The sequence below is a fragment of the Oncorhynchus gorbuscha genome, unplaced genomic scaffold, assembly GCF_021184085.1.
Source record: "Oncorhynchus gorbuscha isolate QuinsamMale2020 ecotype Even-year unplaced genomic scaffold, OgorEven_v1.0 Un_scaffold_706, whole genome shotgun sequence".
Classification (NCBI taxonomy): Eukaryota; Metazoa; Chordata; class Actinopteri; order Salmoniformes; family Salmonidae; genus Oncorhynchus; species Oncorhynchus gorbuscha.
Window position 1 is genome coordinate 200025 of NW_025745774.1, and position 15956 is coordinate 215980.

At 42.9% G+C, this 15956-nt stretch overlaps 1 protein-coding gene and 1 pseudogene across 1 annotated transcript in view; one reads left to right on the forward strand and one right to left on the reverse strand.

The window, feature by feature from the left end:
- LOC124019867 (ryanodine receptor 2-like) overlaps window positions 1–15334 on the reverse strand; it is a 64763-nt gene extending 49429 nt beyond the window's left edge. Inside the window, exons 1-5 of the mRNA XM_046335307.1 lie at window positions 15309–15334; window positions 14888–14984; window positions 9583–9689; window positions 8568–8619; window positions 6058–6108 (exon numbers count right to left, since the gene is read on the reverse strand). Of these exons, the coding sequence (XP_046191263.1) occupies window positions 6058–6108; window positions 8568–8619; window positions 9583–9689; window positions 14888–14984; window positions 15309–15334 (333 nt within the window). The remainder of the gene's footprint in view (window positions 1–6057; window positions 6109–8567; window positions 8620–9582; window positions 9690–14887; window positions 14985–15308) is intronic.
- Window positions 15335–15492: 158 nt separating this feature from the next.
- LOC124019868 overlaps window positions 15493–15956 on the forward strand; it is a 52223-nt pseudogene continuing 51759 nt past the window's right edge.

Below are 15956 nucleotides of genomic sequence, written 5' to 3' on the forward strand. Positions count from 1 at the left end.
GAAGACTCTACGTGCCCTACTCTTCAGGGGTCATTATCTCAACTCAGCAGAGAAGACTCTACGTGCTCATCTCTTCAGGGGTCATTATCTCAACTCAGAGAGAAGACTCTAGCTTCCATCTCTTCAGGGGTCATTATCTCAACTCAGAGAGAAGACTCTAGCTTCCATCTTTTCAGGGGTCATTATCTCAACTCAGAGAGAAGACTCTACGTGCCCTACTCTTCAGGGGTCATTATCTCAACTCAGAGAGAAGACTCTACGTGCCCTACTCTTCAGGGGTCATTATCTCAACTCAGAGAGAAGACTCTATGTGCCCTACTCTTCAGGGGTCATTATCTCAACTCAGAGAGAAGACTCTACGTGCCCTACTCTTCAGGGGTCATTATCTCAACTCAGCAGAGAAGACTCTACGTGCCCTACTCTTCAGGGGTCATTATCTCAACTCAGAGAGAAGACTCTACGTGCCCTACTCTTCAGGGGTCATTATCTCAACTCAGCAGAGAAGACTCTACGTGCCCTACTCTTCAGGGGTCATTATCTCAACTCAGAGAGAAGACTCTACGTGCCCTACTCTTCAGGGGTCATTATCTCAACTCAGAGAGAAGACTCTACGTGCCCTACTCTTCAGGGGTCATTATCTCAACTCAGCAGAGAAGATTCTACGTCCTCATCTCTTCAGGGGTCATTATCTCAACTCAGAGAGAAGACTCTAGCTTCCATCTTTTCAGGGGTCATTATCTCAACTCAGAGAGAAGACTCTACGTGCCCTACTCTTCAGGGGTCATTATCTCAACTCAGAGAGAAGACTCTACGTGCCCTACTCTTCAGGGGTCATTATCTCAACTCAGCAGAGAAGATTCTACGTGCTCATCTCTTCAGGGGTCATTATCTCAACTCAGAGAGAAGACTCTAGCTTCCATCTCTTCAGGGGTCATTATCTCAACTCAGAGAGAAGACTCTACGTGCCATCTCTTCAGGGGTCATTATCTCAACTCAGAGAGAAGACTCTAGCTGCCATCTCTTCAGGGGTCATTATCTCAACTCAGAGAGAAGACTCTACGTGCCCTACTCTTCAGGGGTCATTATCTCAACTCAGAGAGAAGACTCTACGTGCCCTACTCTTCAGGGGTCATTATCTCAACTCAGAGAGAAGACTCTACGTGCCCTACTCTTCAGGGGTCATTATCTCAACTCAGAGAGAAGACTCTACGTGCCCTACTCTTCAGGGGTCATTATCTCAACTCAGAGAGAAGACTCTACGTGCCCTACTCTTCAGGGGTCATTATCTCAACTCAGAGAGAAGACTCTACGTGCCCTACTCTTCAGGGGTCATTATCTCAACTCAGAGAGAAGACTCTACATGCCCTACTCTTCAGGGGTCATTATCTCAACTCAGCAGAGAAGATTCTACGTGCCATCTCTTCAGGGGTCATTATCTCAACTCAGAGAGAAGACTCTAGCTTCCATCTCTTCAGGGGTCATTATCTCAACTCAGAGAGAAGACTCTACGTGCCCTACTCTTCAGGGGTCATTATCTCAACTCAGAGAGAAGACTCTACGTGCCCTACTCTTCAGGGGTCATTATCTCAACTCAGCAGAGAAGACTCTACGTGCCCTACTCTTCAGGGGTCATTATCTCAACTCAGAGAGAAGACTCTACGTGCCCTACTCTTCAGGGGTCATTATCTCAACTCAGAGAGAAGACTCTAGCTTCCATCTCTTCAGGGGTCATTATCTCAACTCAGAGAGAAGACTCTAGCTTCCATCTTTTCAGGGGTCATTATCTCAACTCAGAGAGAAGACTCTACGTGCTCATCTCTTCAGGGGTCATTATCTCAACTCAGAGAGAAGACTCTAGCTTCCATCTTTTCAGGGGTCATTATCTCAACTCAGAGAGAAGACTCTACGTGCTCATCTCTTCAGGGGTCATTATCTCAACTCAGAGAGAAGACTCTAGCTTCCATCTTTTCAGGGGTCATTATCTCAACTCAGAGAGAAGACTCTACGTGCTCATCTCTTCAGGGGTCATTATCTCAACTCAGAGAGAAGACTCTAGCTTCCATCTTTTCAGGGGTCATTATCTCAACTCAGCAGAGAAGACTCTACGTGCCCTACTCTTCAGGGGTCATTATCTCAACTCAGAGAGAAGACTCTACGTGCCCTACTCTTCAGGGGTCATTATCTCAACTCAGAGAGAAGACTCTACGTGCCCTACTCTTCAGGGGTCATTATCTCAACTCAGCAGAGAAGACTCTACGTGTCATCTCTTCAGGGGTCATTATCTCAACTCAGAGAGAAGACTCTAGCTTCCATCTTTTCAGGGGTCATTATCTCAACTCAGAGAGAAGACTCTACGTGCCCTACTCTTCAGGGGTCATTATCTCAACTCAGCAGAGAAGACTCTACGTGCCATCTCTTCAGGGGTCATTATCTCAACTCAGCAGAGAAGACTCTACGTGCCATCTCTTCAGGGGTCATTATCTCAACTCAGAGAGAAGACTCTAGCTTCCATCTTTTCAGGGGTCATTATCTCAACTCAGAGAGAAGACTCTACGTGCCCTACTCTTCAGGGGTCATTATCTCAACTCAGCAGAGAAGACTCTACGTGCTCATCTCTTCAGGGGTCATTATCTCAACTCAGAGAGAAGACTCTAGCTTCCATCTCTTCAGGGGTCATTATCTCAACTCAGAGAGAAGACTCTAGCTTCCATCTTTTCAGGGGTCATTATCTCAACTCAGAGAGAAGACTCTACGTGCCCTACTCTTCAGGGGTCATTATCTCAACTCAGAGAGAAGACTCTATGTGCCCTACTCTTCAGGGGTCATTATCTCAACTCAGAGAGAAGACTCTACGTGCCCTACTCTTCAGGGGTCATTATCTCAACTCAGAGAGAAGACTCTACGTGCCCTACTCTTCAGGGGTCATTATCTCAACTCAGAGAGAAGACTCTACGTGCCCTACTCTTCAGGGGTCATTATCTCAACTCAGAGAGAAGACTCTACGTGCCATCTCTTCAGGGGTCATTATCTCAACTCAGAGAGAAGACTCTACGTGCCCTACTCTTCAGGGGTCATTATCTCAACTCAGAGAGAAGACTCTACGTGCCCTACTCTTCAGGGGTCATTATCTCAACTCAGAGAGAAGACTCTACGTGCCCTACTCTTCAGGGGTCATTATCTCAACTCAGAGAGAAGACTCTACGTGCCCTACTCTTCAGGGGTCATTATCTCAACTCAGAGAGAAGACTCTACGTGCCCTACTCTTCAGGGGTCATTATCTCAACTCAGCAGAGAAGATTCTACGTCCTCATCTCTTCAGGGGTCATTATCTCAACTCAGAGAGAAGACTCTAGCTTCCATCTTTTCAGGGGTCATTATCTCAACTCAGAGAGAAGACTCTACGTGCCCTACTCTTCAGGGGTCATTATCTCAACTCAGCAGAGAAGACTCTACGTGCCATCTCTTCAGGGGTCATTATCTCAACTCAGAGAGAAGACTCTAGCTTCCATCTCTTCAGGGGTCATTATCTCAACTCAGAGAGAAGACTCTAGCTTCCATCTTTTCAGGGGTCATTATCTCAACTCAGAGAGAAGACTCTACGTGCCCTACTCTTCAGGGGTCATTATCTCAACTCAGCAGAGAAGACTCTACGTGCCCTACTCTTCAGGGGTCATTATCTCAACTCAGAGAGAAGACTCTACGTGCCCTACTCTTCAGGGGTCATTATCTCAACTCAGCAGAGAAGACTCTACGTGCCCTACTCTTCAGGGGTCATTATCTCAACTCAGAGAGAAGACTCTACGTGCCCTACTCTTCAGGGGTCATTATCTCAACTCAGAGAGAAGACTCTACGTGCCCTACTCTTCAGGGGTCATTATCTCAACTCAGCAGAGAAGATTCTACGTCCTCATCTCTTCAGGGGTCATTATCTCAACTCAGAGAGAAGACTCTAGCTTCCATCTTTTCAGGGGTCATTATCTCAACTCAGAGAGAAGACTCTACGTGCCCTACTCTTCAGGGGTCATTATCTCAACTCAGAGAGAAGACTCTACGTGCCCTACTCTTCAGGGTCATTATCTCAACTCAGCAGAGAAGATTCTACGTGCTCATCTCTTCAGGGGTCATTATCTCAACTCAGAGAGAAGACTCTAGCTTCCATCTCTTCAGGGGTCATTATCTCAACTCAGAGAGAAGACTCTACGTGCCATCTCTTCAGGGGTCATTATCTCAACTCAGAGAGAAGACTCTAGCTGCCATCTCTTCAGGGGTCATTATCTCAACTCAGAGAGAAGACTCTACGTGCCCTACTCTTCAGGGGTCATTATCTCAACTCAGAGAGAAGACTCTACGTGCCCTACTCTTCAGGGGTCATTATCTCAACTCAGAGAGAAGACTCTACGTGCCCTACTCTTCAGGGGTCATTATCTCAACTCAGAGAGAAGACTCTACGTGCCCTACTCTTCAGGGGTCATTATCTCAACTCAGAGAGAAGACTCTACGTGCCCTACTCTTCAGGGGTCATTATCTCAACTCAGAGAGAAGACTCTACGTGCCCTACTCTTCAGGGGTCATTATCTCAACTCAGAGAGAAGACTCTACATGCCCTACTCTTCAGGGGTCATTATCTCAACTCAGCAGAGAAGATTCTACGTGCCATCTCTTCAGGGGTCATTATCTCAACTCAGAGAGAAGACTCTAGCTTCCATCTCTTCAGGGGTCATTATCTCAACTCAGAGAGAAGACTCTACGTGCCCTACTCTTCAGGGGTCATTATCTCAACTCAGAGAGAAGACTCTACGTGCCCTACTCTTCAGGGGTCATTATCTCAACTCAGCAGAGAAGACTCTACGTGCCCTACTCTTCAGGGGTCATTATCTCAACTCAGAGAGAAGACTCTACGTGCCCTACTCTTCAGGGGTCATTATCTCAACTCAGAGAGAAGACTCTAGCTTCCATCTCTTCAGGGGTCATTATCTCAACTCAGAGAGAAGACTCTAGCTTCCATCTTTTCAGGGGTCATTATCTCAACTCAGAGAGAAGACTCTACGTGCCCTACTCTTCAGGGGTCATTATCTCAACTCAGAGAGAAGACTCTACGTGCCCTACTCTTCAGGGGTCATTATCTCAACTCAGCAGAGAAGACTCTACGTGCCCTACTCTTCAGGGGTCATTATCTCAACTCAGAGAGAAGACTCTACGTGCCCTACTCTTCAGGGGTCATTATCTCAACTCAGAGAGAAGACTCTACGTGCCCTACTCTTCAGGGGTCATTATCTCAACTCAGCAGAGAAGACTCTACGTGCCCTACTCTTCAGGGGTCATTATCTCAACTCAGAGAGAAGACTCTACGTGCCCTACTCTTCAGGGGTCATTATCTCAACTCAGAGAGAAGACTCTACGTGCCCTACTCTTCAGGGGTCATTATCTCAACTCAGAGAGAAGACTCTACGTGCCCTACTCTTCAGGGGTCATTATCTCAACTCAGAGAGAAGACTCTACGTGCCCTACTCTTCAGGGGTCATTATCTCAACTCAGAGAGAAGACTCTACGTGCCCTACTCTTCAGGGGTCATTATCTCAACTCAGAGAGAAGACTCTACGTGCCCTACTCTTCAGGGGTCATTATCTCAACTCAGAGAGAAGACTCTACGTGCCCTACTCTTCAGGGGTCATTATCTCAACTCAGAGAGAAGACTCTACGTGCCCTACTCTTCAGGGGTCATTATCTCAACTCAGAGAGAAGACTCTACGTGCCCTACTCTTCAGGGGTCATTATCTCAACTCAGAGAGAAGACTCTACGTGCCCTACTCTTCAGGGGTCATTATCTCAACTCAGAGAGAAGACTCTACGTGCCCTACTCTTCAGGGGTCATTATCGCAACAAAGAGAGAAGACTCTAGCTGCCATCTCTTCAGGGGTCATTTAAAAGCTGCCTGCAAGCCATGGGAAACGAAATAACCCACATTTTAAAAGACGTCACCCTCTTTTTAAAATGCTTCTGGGGGAGGGATGGGCAAAAGTTAAATGGGTTGGACGGTGTTCAAGAGGAGATACCTACTTCAAAAGTCTTCACCTCCTCTCCATCCTCATCCTCTTCATCATGACAGCTCTGGTGGAGAAATGGATGATACAGAAAGAGAAAGACATCATAAACAATCAACCAAGTGATCGGACCAATCAAATAATAAATCAATCAACCAATGAAGTGATAGGACCAATCAAATAATAAATCAATCAACCAATGAAGTGATCGGACCAATCAAATAATAAATCAATCAACCAAGTGATCGGACCAATCAAATGTAAGTCGCTCTGGATAAGAGCGTCTGCTAAATGACTTAAATGTAAATGTAAATGTAAATAATAAATCAATCAACCAATGAAGTGATCGGACCAATCAAATAATAAATCAATCAACCAATGAAGTGATCAGACCAATCAAATAATAAATCAATCAACCAATGAAGTGATCGGACCAATCAAATAATAAATCAATCAACCAATGAAGTGATCGGACCAATCAAATAATAAATCAATCAACCAAGTGATCGGACCAATCAAATAATAAATCAATCAACCAATGAAGTGATCGGACCAATCAAATAATAAATCAATCAACCAATGAAGTGATCGGACCAATCAAATAATAAATCAATCAACCAATGAAGTGATCGGACCAATCAAATAATAAATCAATCAACCAATGAAGTGATAGGACCAATCAAATAATAAATCAATCAACCAATGAAGTGATCAGACCAATCAAATAATAAATCAATCAACCAATGAAGTGATCGGACCAATCAAATAATAAATCAATCAACCAATGAAGTGATCGGACCAATCAAATAATAAATCAATCAACCAATGAAGTGATAGGACCAATCAAATAATAAATCAATCAACCAATGAAGTGATCAGACCAATCAAATAATAAATCAATCAACCAATGAAGTGATAGGACCAATCAAATAATAAATCAATCAACCAATGAAGTGATAGGACCAATCAAATAATAAATCAATCAACCAATGAAGTGATCGGACCAATCAAATAATAAATCAATCAACCAAGTGATCGGACCAATCAAATAATAAATCAATCAACCAATGAAGTGATCGGACCAATCAAATAATAAATCAATCAACCAATGAAGTGATAGGACCAATCAAATAATAAATCAATCAACCAAGTGATCGGACCAATCAAATAATAAATCAATCAACCAATGAAGTGATAGGACCAATCAAATAATAAATCAATCAACCAATGAAGTGATCGGAACAATCAAATAATAAATCAATCAACCAATGAAGTGATCGGACCAATCAAATAATAAATCAATCAACCAAGTGATCGGACCAATCAAATAATAAATCAATCAACCAATGAAGTGATCGGACCAATCAAATAATAAATCAATCAACCAATGAAGTGATCGGACCAATCAAATAATAAATCAATCAACCAATGAAGTGATAGGACCAATCAAATAATAAATCAATCAACCAAGTGATCGGACCAATCAAATAATAAATCAATCAACCAATGAAGTGATAGGACCAATCAAATAATAAATCAATCAACCAATGAGGTGATAGGACCAATCAAATAATAAATCAATCAACCAATGAAGTGATCGGAACAATCAAATAATAAATCAATCAACCAATGAAGTGATCGGACCAATCAAATAATAAATCAATCAACAAATGAAGTGATCAGGCCAATCAAATAATAAATCAATCAACAAATGAAGTGATCAAGCCAATCAAATAATAAAATCAATCAACCAATGAAGTGATAGGACCAATCAAATAATAAATCAATCAACAAATGAAGTGATCAGGCCAATCAAATAATAAATCAATCAACAAATGAAGTGATCAAGCCAATCAAATAATAAAATCAATCAACCAATGAAGTGATAGGACCAATCAAATAATAAATCAATCAACCAATGAAGTGATAGGACCAATCAAATAATAAATCAATCAACCAATGAAGTGATAGGACCAATCAAGTAATAAATCAATCAACCAATGAAGTGATCGGACCAATCAAATAATAAATCAATCAACCAATGAAGTGATCGGACCAATCAAATAATAAATCAATCAACCAATGAAGTGATAGGACCAATCAAATAATAAATCAATCAACCAAGTGATCGGACCAATCAAATAATAAATCAATCAACCAATGAAGTGATAGGACCAATCAAATAATAAATCAATCAACCAAGTGATCGGACCAATCAAATAATAAATCAATCAACCAATGAAGTGATCGGGCCAATCAAATAATAAATCAATCAACCAATGAAGTGATCGGACCAATCAAATAATAAATCAATCAACAAATGAAGTGATCGGACCAATCAAATAATAAATCAATCAACCAATGAAGTGATAGGACCAATCAAATAATAAATCAATCAACCAATGAAGTGATAGGACCAATCAAATAATAAATCAATCAACCAATGAAGTGATAGGACCAATCAAGTAATTGATGAATCAGTAGAAAAACATAATGGATTAAGACCACTCTGAATACAAGAGGTACCTTAGCCATAATGTCAGCATAGGCCATGTAGAGAATGTCCTCTTCCAGCTTACTGCAACACACAGTAGATAAGGTCATTATTATTGTGTCATAACGAGTAGTAGAATCAGGAAGGTTCTAGAACATCAGGTAGACATCAGATCCACTGTAATGGAAGTGTTACTAATGCCAATATCAGTTACAGCCCTGGCATTACTATGGTTTTATACCACCAGGTAGAGAGGATGATGTATCATATAGAGAGTGTTACAGTCCTGGTATTACTATGGTTTTATTACTATAGTTTACTAGGACCAGCTACAGAGCAGAGATACACACCACTACAGAAGGAAACATTACTAGTTACAGTCCTGGTATGACTAAGGTTTACTAGGACCAGCTACAGAGCAGATATACCCACCTCTATAAAGGAAACATTACTAGTTACAGTCCTGGTATGACTATAGTTTACTAGGACCAGCTACAGAGCAGAGATACCCACCTCTATAAAGGAAACATTACTAATTACAGTCCTGGTATGACTATAGTTTACTAGGACCAGCTACAGAGCAGATATACCCACCTCTATAAACGAAACATTACTAGTTACAGTCCTGGTATGACTATAGTTTACTAGGACCAGCTAGAGAGCAGAGATACCCACCTCCATAAAGGAAACATTACTAGCATCACTATTAGTTACAGTCCTGGTATTACTATAGTTTACTAGGACCAGCTACAGAGCAGAGATACCCACCTCTATAAAGGACACATTAGTCGCTCTGGATAAGAGCGTCTGCTAAATGACCTAAATGTAAATGTAAATTGTATGACTATAGTTTACTAGGACCAGCTACAGAGCAGATATACCCACCACTATAAAGGACACATTACTAGTTACAGTCCTGGTATGACTATGGTTTACTAGGACCAGCTACAGAGCAGAGATACCCACCTCTATAAAGGAAACATTACTAGTTACAGTCCTGGTATGACTATAGTTTACTAGGACCAGCTACAGAGCAGAGGTACACACCACTTCTCAGTCAGGGCCGTCCTACTGAATAACTGTATGAGCTGATGAAGAGGGTCGATCCTCTTGGCTCCCTCATCTTCTTCAGGAGGCTCCTCTCCTCCAGGTCTCTGTGAAGACAGAATAAAAAATTAAAAATGGTTCTTCACAATCCACAAACGTCAAACGTCTCTTCCTACGGTAACTTCTAGGCCACACTACATCTACACAGGTAACAAGTCTCTCTTCCTACGGTAACTTCTAGTCTACACTACATCTACACAGGTAACAAGTCTCTCTTCCTACGGTAACTTCTAGTCTACACTACATCTACACAGGTAACAAGTCTCTCTTCCTACGGTAACTTCTAGTCTACACTACATCTACACAGGTAACAAGTCTCTTCCTACGGTAACTTCTAGTCTACATTACATCTACACAGGTAACAAGTCTCTCTTCCTACGGTAACTTCTAGTCTACATTACATCTACACAGGTAACAAGTCTCTCTTCCTACGGTAACTTCTAGTCTACACTACATCTACACAGGTAACAAGTCTCTCTTCCTACGGTAACTTCTAGGCCACACTACATCTACACAGGTAACAAGTCTCTCTTCCTACGGTAACTTCTAGTCTACACTACATCTACACAGGTAACAAGTCTCTCTTCCTACGGTAACTTCTAGTCTACACTACATCTACACAGGTAACAAGTCTCTCTTCCTACGGTAACTTCTAGTCTACACTACATCTACACAGGTAACAAGTCTCTCTTCCTACGGTAACTTCTAGGCCACACTACATCTACACAGGTAACAAGTCTCTCTTCCTACGGTAACTTCTAGTCTACATTACATCTACACAGGTAACAAGTCTCTCTTCCTACGGTAACTTCTAGTCTACATTACATCTACACAGGTAACAAGTCTCTCTTCCTACGGTAACTTCTAGTCTACACTACATCTACACAGGTAACAAGTCTCTCTTACTACGGTAACTTCTAGTCTACACTACATCTACACAGGTAACAAGTCTCTCTTACTACGGTAACTTCTAGTCTACATTACATCTACACAGGTAACAAGTCTCAACCACAAAATAAACTCTGATAAGGATCACATCCCCTTTCTGGGAACAAAAACGTGTTATGAACACTATTCCCTAGAAACCATATGAACACTACTCCCTAGAGACCATATGAACACTACTCCCTAGAGACCATATGAACACTACTCCCTAGAGACCATATGAACACTACTCCCTAGAGACCATATGAACACTACTCCCTAGAGACCAGATGAACACTACTCCCTAGAGACCATATGAACACTACTCCCTAGAGACCAGATGAACACTACTCCCTAGAGACCATATGAACACTACTCCCTAGAGACCATATGAACACTACTCCCTAGAGACCATATGAACACTACTCCCTAGAGACCATATGAACACTACTCCCTAGAGACCATATGAACACTACTCCCTAGAGACCATATGAACACTACTCCCTAGAGACCATATGAACACTACTCCCTAGAGACCATATGAACACTACTCCTTAGAGACCATATGAACACTACTCCTTAGAGACCATATGAACACTACTCCCTAGAGACCATATGAACACTACTCCCTAGAGACCATATGCACACTACTCCTTAGAGACCATATGAACACTACTCCCTAGAGACCATATGAACACTACTCCCTAGAGACCATATGAACACTACTCCCTAGAGACCATATGAACACTACTCCCTAGAGACCAGATGAACACTACTCCCTAGAGACCATATGAACACTACTAACTAGAGACCATATGAACACTACTCCCTAGAGACCATATGAACACTACTCCCTAGAGACCATGGATGAATATATGAACATTACTCCCTAGAGACCATATGAACACTACTAACTAGAGACCATATGAACACTACTCCCTAGAGACCATATGAACACTACTCCCTAGAGACCAGTGATGAATATATTTGGGTGGGTGTTCCTTGAAAAATAAAACTGTTCTCATCTCAATTCAATCAACAACAATTCTCTACATTTTTCCAACAGGGTTTTCTATTCTACTCAGTACATCTACAATGGACTCTAGTTCATTCCAGGTAACTCTAGTCTCCTCCACATAATTCATTCCAGGTAATTCTCTCTAGTCTCCTCCACATGGTTCATTCCAGGTAACTCTCTCTAGTCTCCTCCACATAGTTCATTCCAGGTAATAACTCTCTCTAGTCTCCTCCACATAGTTCATTCCAGGTAACTCTCTCTAGTCTCCTCCACATAATTCATTCCAGGTAACTCTCTCTAGTCTCCTCCATTATAGTTCATTCCAGGTAACTCTCTCTAGTCTCCTCCATTATAGTTCATTCCAGGTAACTCTCTCTAGTCTCCTCCATTATAGTTCATTCCAGGTAACTCTCTCTAGTCTCCTCCATTATAGTTCATTCCAGGTAACTCTCTCTAGTCTCCTCCACATAATTCATTCCAGGTAACTCTCTCTAGTCTCCTCCACATAGTTCATTCCAGGTAACTCTCTCTAGTCTCCTCCACATAGTTCATTCCAGGTAACTCTCTCTAGTCTCCTCCACATAGTTCATTCCAGGTAACTCTCTCTAGTCTCCTCCATTATAGTTCATTCCAGGTAACTCTCTCTAGTCTCCTCCACATAATTCATTCCAGGTAACTCTCTCTAGTCTCCTCCACATAATTCATTCCAGGTAACTCTCTCTAGTCTCCTCCACATAGTTCATTCCAGGTAACTCTCTCTAGTCTCCTCCACATAGTTCATTCCAGGTAACTCTCTCTAGTCTCCTCCACATAGTTCATTCCAGGTAACTCTCTCTAGTCTCCTCCATTATAGTTCATTCCAGGTAACTCTCTCTAGTCTCCTCCACATAGTTAATTCCAGGTAACTCTCTCTAGTCTCCTCCATTATAGTTCATTCCAGGTAACTCTCTCTAGTCTCCTCCACATAGTTCATTCCAGGTAACTCTCTCTAGTCTCCTCCACATAGTTCATTCCAGGTAACTCTCTCTAGTCTCCTCCACATAGTTCATTCCAGGTAACTCTCTCTAGTCTCCTCCACATAATTCATTCCTTCCCTCCGGTGCATTGAGAGGAAATTCTCAGAAACGTTATCTGAAAGAAATGCATCGTTGACTGCTTTTGTTTTGTAAACAATAGTCTGTTTCTTTGTGCTTTCAGAAAAAAGAAATCACTTCGCCCACAATGAATGCTGGGTATTGGAGCCTGGTTATCCCTATCATGACTTCATTTCAAACCGAGAGTTCTATGTCTGTGTGGCTGTGCTCAGAATATCAAATGGATGCTCCGCCAACAACATGAGGACGTGGTTTGTGTGCAGGCAGGAAAATAGCATCACCACAACAACACGTCATTAGAAACATATTGTAACGAGACACAGGCATTCCCTGCTGTGTGATTTCCCACACAGTGTTCCAGAATTCACACTTTAATGGCGTGACACTTACAGTCTGGTCCTCTATGAGCTTATCAATAGAGTAACACTTACAGTCTGGTCCTCTATGAGCTTATCAATGGAGGAACACTTACAGTCTGGTCCTCTATGAGCTTATCAATGGAGTAACACTTACAGTCTGGTCCTCTATGAGCTTATCAATGGAGGAACACTTACAGTCAGGTCCTCTATGGGCTTATCAATGGAGGAACACTTACAGTCAGGTCCTCTATGGGCTTATCAATGGAGGAACACTTACAGTCTGGTCCTCTATGAGCTTATCAATGGAGTAACACTTACAGTCAGGTCCTCTATGAGCTTATCAATGGAGGAACACTTACAGTCTGGTCCTCTATGGGCTTATCAATGGAGTAACACTTACAGTCCGTCTGGTCCTCTATGAGCTTATCAATGGAGGAACACTTACAGTCAGTCTGGTCCTCTATGAGCTTATCAATGGAGGAACACTTACAGTCAGTCTGGTCCTCTATGAGCTTATTAATGGAGGAACACTTACAGTTAGTCTGGTCCTGTATGAGCTTACCAATGGAGGAACACTTACAGTCAGGTCCTCTATGAGCTTATTAATGGAGGAACACTTACAGTCTGGTCCTCTATGAGCTTATCAATGGAGGAACACTTACAGTCTGGTCCTCTATGAGCTTATCAATGGAGTAACACTTACAGTCAGGTCCTCTATGAGCTTATCAATGGAGGAACACTTACAGTCTGGTCCTCTATGGGCTTATCAATGGAGTAACACTTACAGTCAGCCTGGTCCTCTATGAGCTTATCAATGGAGGAACACTTACAGTCAGTCTGGTCCTCTATGAGCTTATCAATGGAGGAACACTTACAGTCAGTCTGGTCCTCTATGAGCTTATTAATGGAGGAACACTTACAGTTAGTCTGGTCCTGTATGAGCTTACCAATGGAGGAACACTTACAGTCAGGTCCTCTATGAGCTTATTAATGGAGGAACACTTACAGTCTGGTCCTCTATGAGCTTATCAATGGAGGAACACTTACAGTCAGGTCCTCTATGGGCTTATCAATGGAGGAACACTTACAGTCTGGTCCTCTATGAGCTTATCAATGGAGGAACACTTACAGTCAGGTCCTCTATGAGCTTATCAATGGAGGAACACTTACAGTCAGTCTGGTCCTCTATGAGCTTATCAATGGAGGAACACTTACAGTCAGGTCGTCTATGGGCTTATCAATGGAGGAACACTTACAGTCTGGTCCTCTATGAGCTTATCAATGGAGGAACACTTACAGTCAGGTCCTCTATGAGCTTATCAATGGAGGAACACTTACAGCCAGGTCCTCTATGAGCTTATCAATGGAGGAACACTTACAGTCAGTCTGGTCCTCTATGAGCTTATCAATGGAGGAACACTTACAGTCTGGTCCTCTATGAGCTTATCAATGGAGGAACACTTACAGTCAGTCTGGTCCTCTATGAGCTTATCAATGGAGGAACACTTACAGTCTGGTCCTCTATGAGCTTATCAATGGAGGAACACTTACAGTCAGTCTGGTCCTCTATGAGCTTATCAATGGAGGAACACTTACAGTCAGTCTGATCCTCTATGAGCTTATCAATGGAGGAACACTTACAGTCAGTCTGGTCCTCTATGAGCTTATCAATGGAGGAACACTTACAGTCTGGTCCTCTATGAGCTTATCAATGGAGGGACACTTACAGTCAGGTCCTCTATGAGCTTATCAATGGAGGAACACTTACAGTCTGGTCCTCTATGGGCTTATCAATGGAGGAACACTTACAGTCTGGTCCTCTATGAGCTTATCAATGGAGGGACACTTACAGCCAGGTCCTCTATGAGCTTATCCTCAAAGTAGTGCTCCTCAGTCTCAATCCAGGACTTCTCATATCCCTGTAGAAACAGGTTGACCGCCCGGTGCCTGGTGGGAGACAGAGAGAAGTCATCAGAGGTGAATGGATGAATGAGAGAGCGAGAAGTCTGTCCTGGACAGGAAGTAGTAGTTGGACAGTGATCCTTTATAAAACTGCACAGAACAGGGGTTTCTGAAGATGTACTGCTGAGGCCCGTTGATTCACCAGGAGATGACAGGAATATGTTCATTTACATGTGGGGGGGGGGTGGAGCAGGGTGAAAGAGAGGGCTAGGTAGGTAAGGCAGGTGGAGACATGTTTACCTGGGACATGTTTACCTGGGTTAGTTAGAGTTAGGGTTAGTTAAGGAAGGCAAGTAGAGCCATGTGTACCTGGGTAGGTTGTACAGAGGAGCCATGTTTACCTGGGTAGGTTATACAGGGGAGTCATGTTTACCTGGGTAGGTTATACAGGGGAGCCATGTTTACCTGGGTAGGTTATACAGGGGAGCCATGTTTACCTGGGTAGGTTATACAGGGGAGCCATGTTTACCTGGGTAGGTTATACAGGGGAGCCATGTTTACCTGGGTAGGTTATAGAGGGGGGGCATATTTACCTGGGTAGGTTATACAGGGGAGCCATGTTTACCTGGGTAGGTTATACAGGGGAGCCATGTTTACCTGGGTAGGTTATAGAGGGGGGCCATGTTTACCTGGGTAGGTTATACAGGGGAGCCATGTTTACCTGGGTAGGTTATACAGGGGAGCCATGTTTACCTGGGTAGGTTATACAGGGGAGCCATGTTTACCTGGGTAGGTTATACAGGGGAGCCATGTTTACCTGGGTAGGTTATAGAGGGGGCCCATGTTTACCTGGGTAGGTTATAGAGGGGGCCCATGTTTACCTGGGTAGGTTATAGAGGGGGCCCATGTTTACCTGGGTAGGTTATAGAGGGGAGCCATGTTTACCTGGGTAGGTTATAGAGGGGGCCCATGTTTACCTGGGTAGGTTATAGAGGGGGGCCATGTTTACCTGGGTAG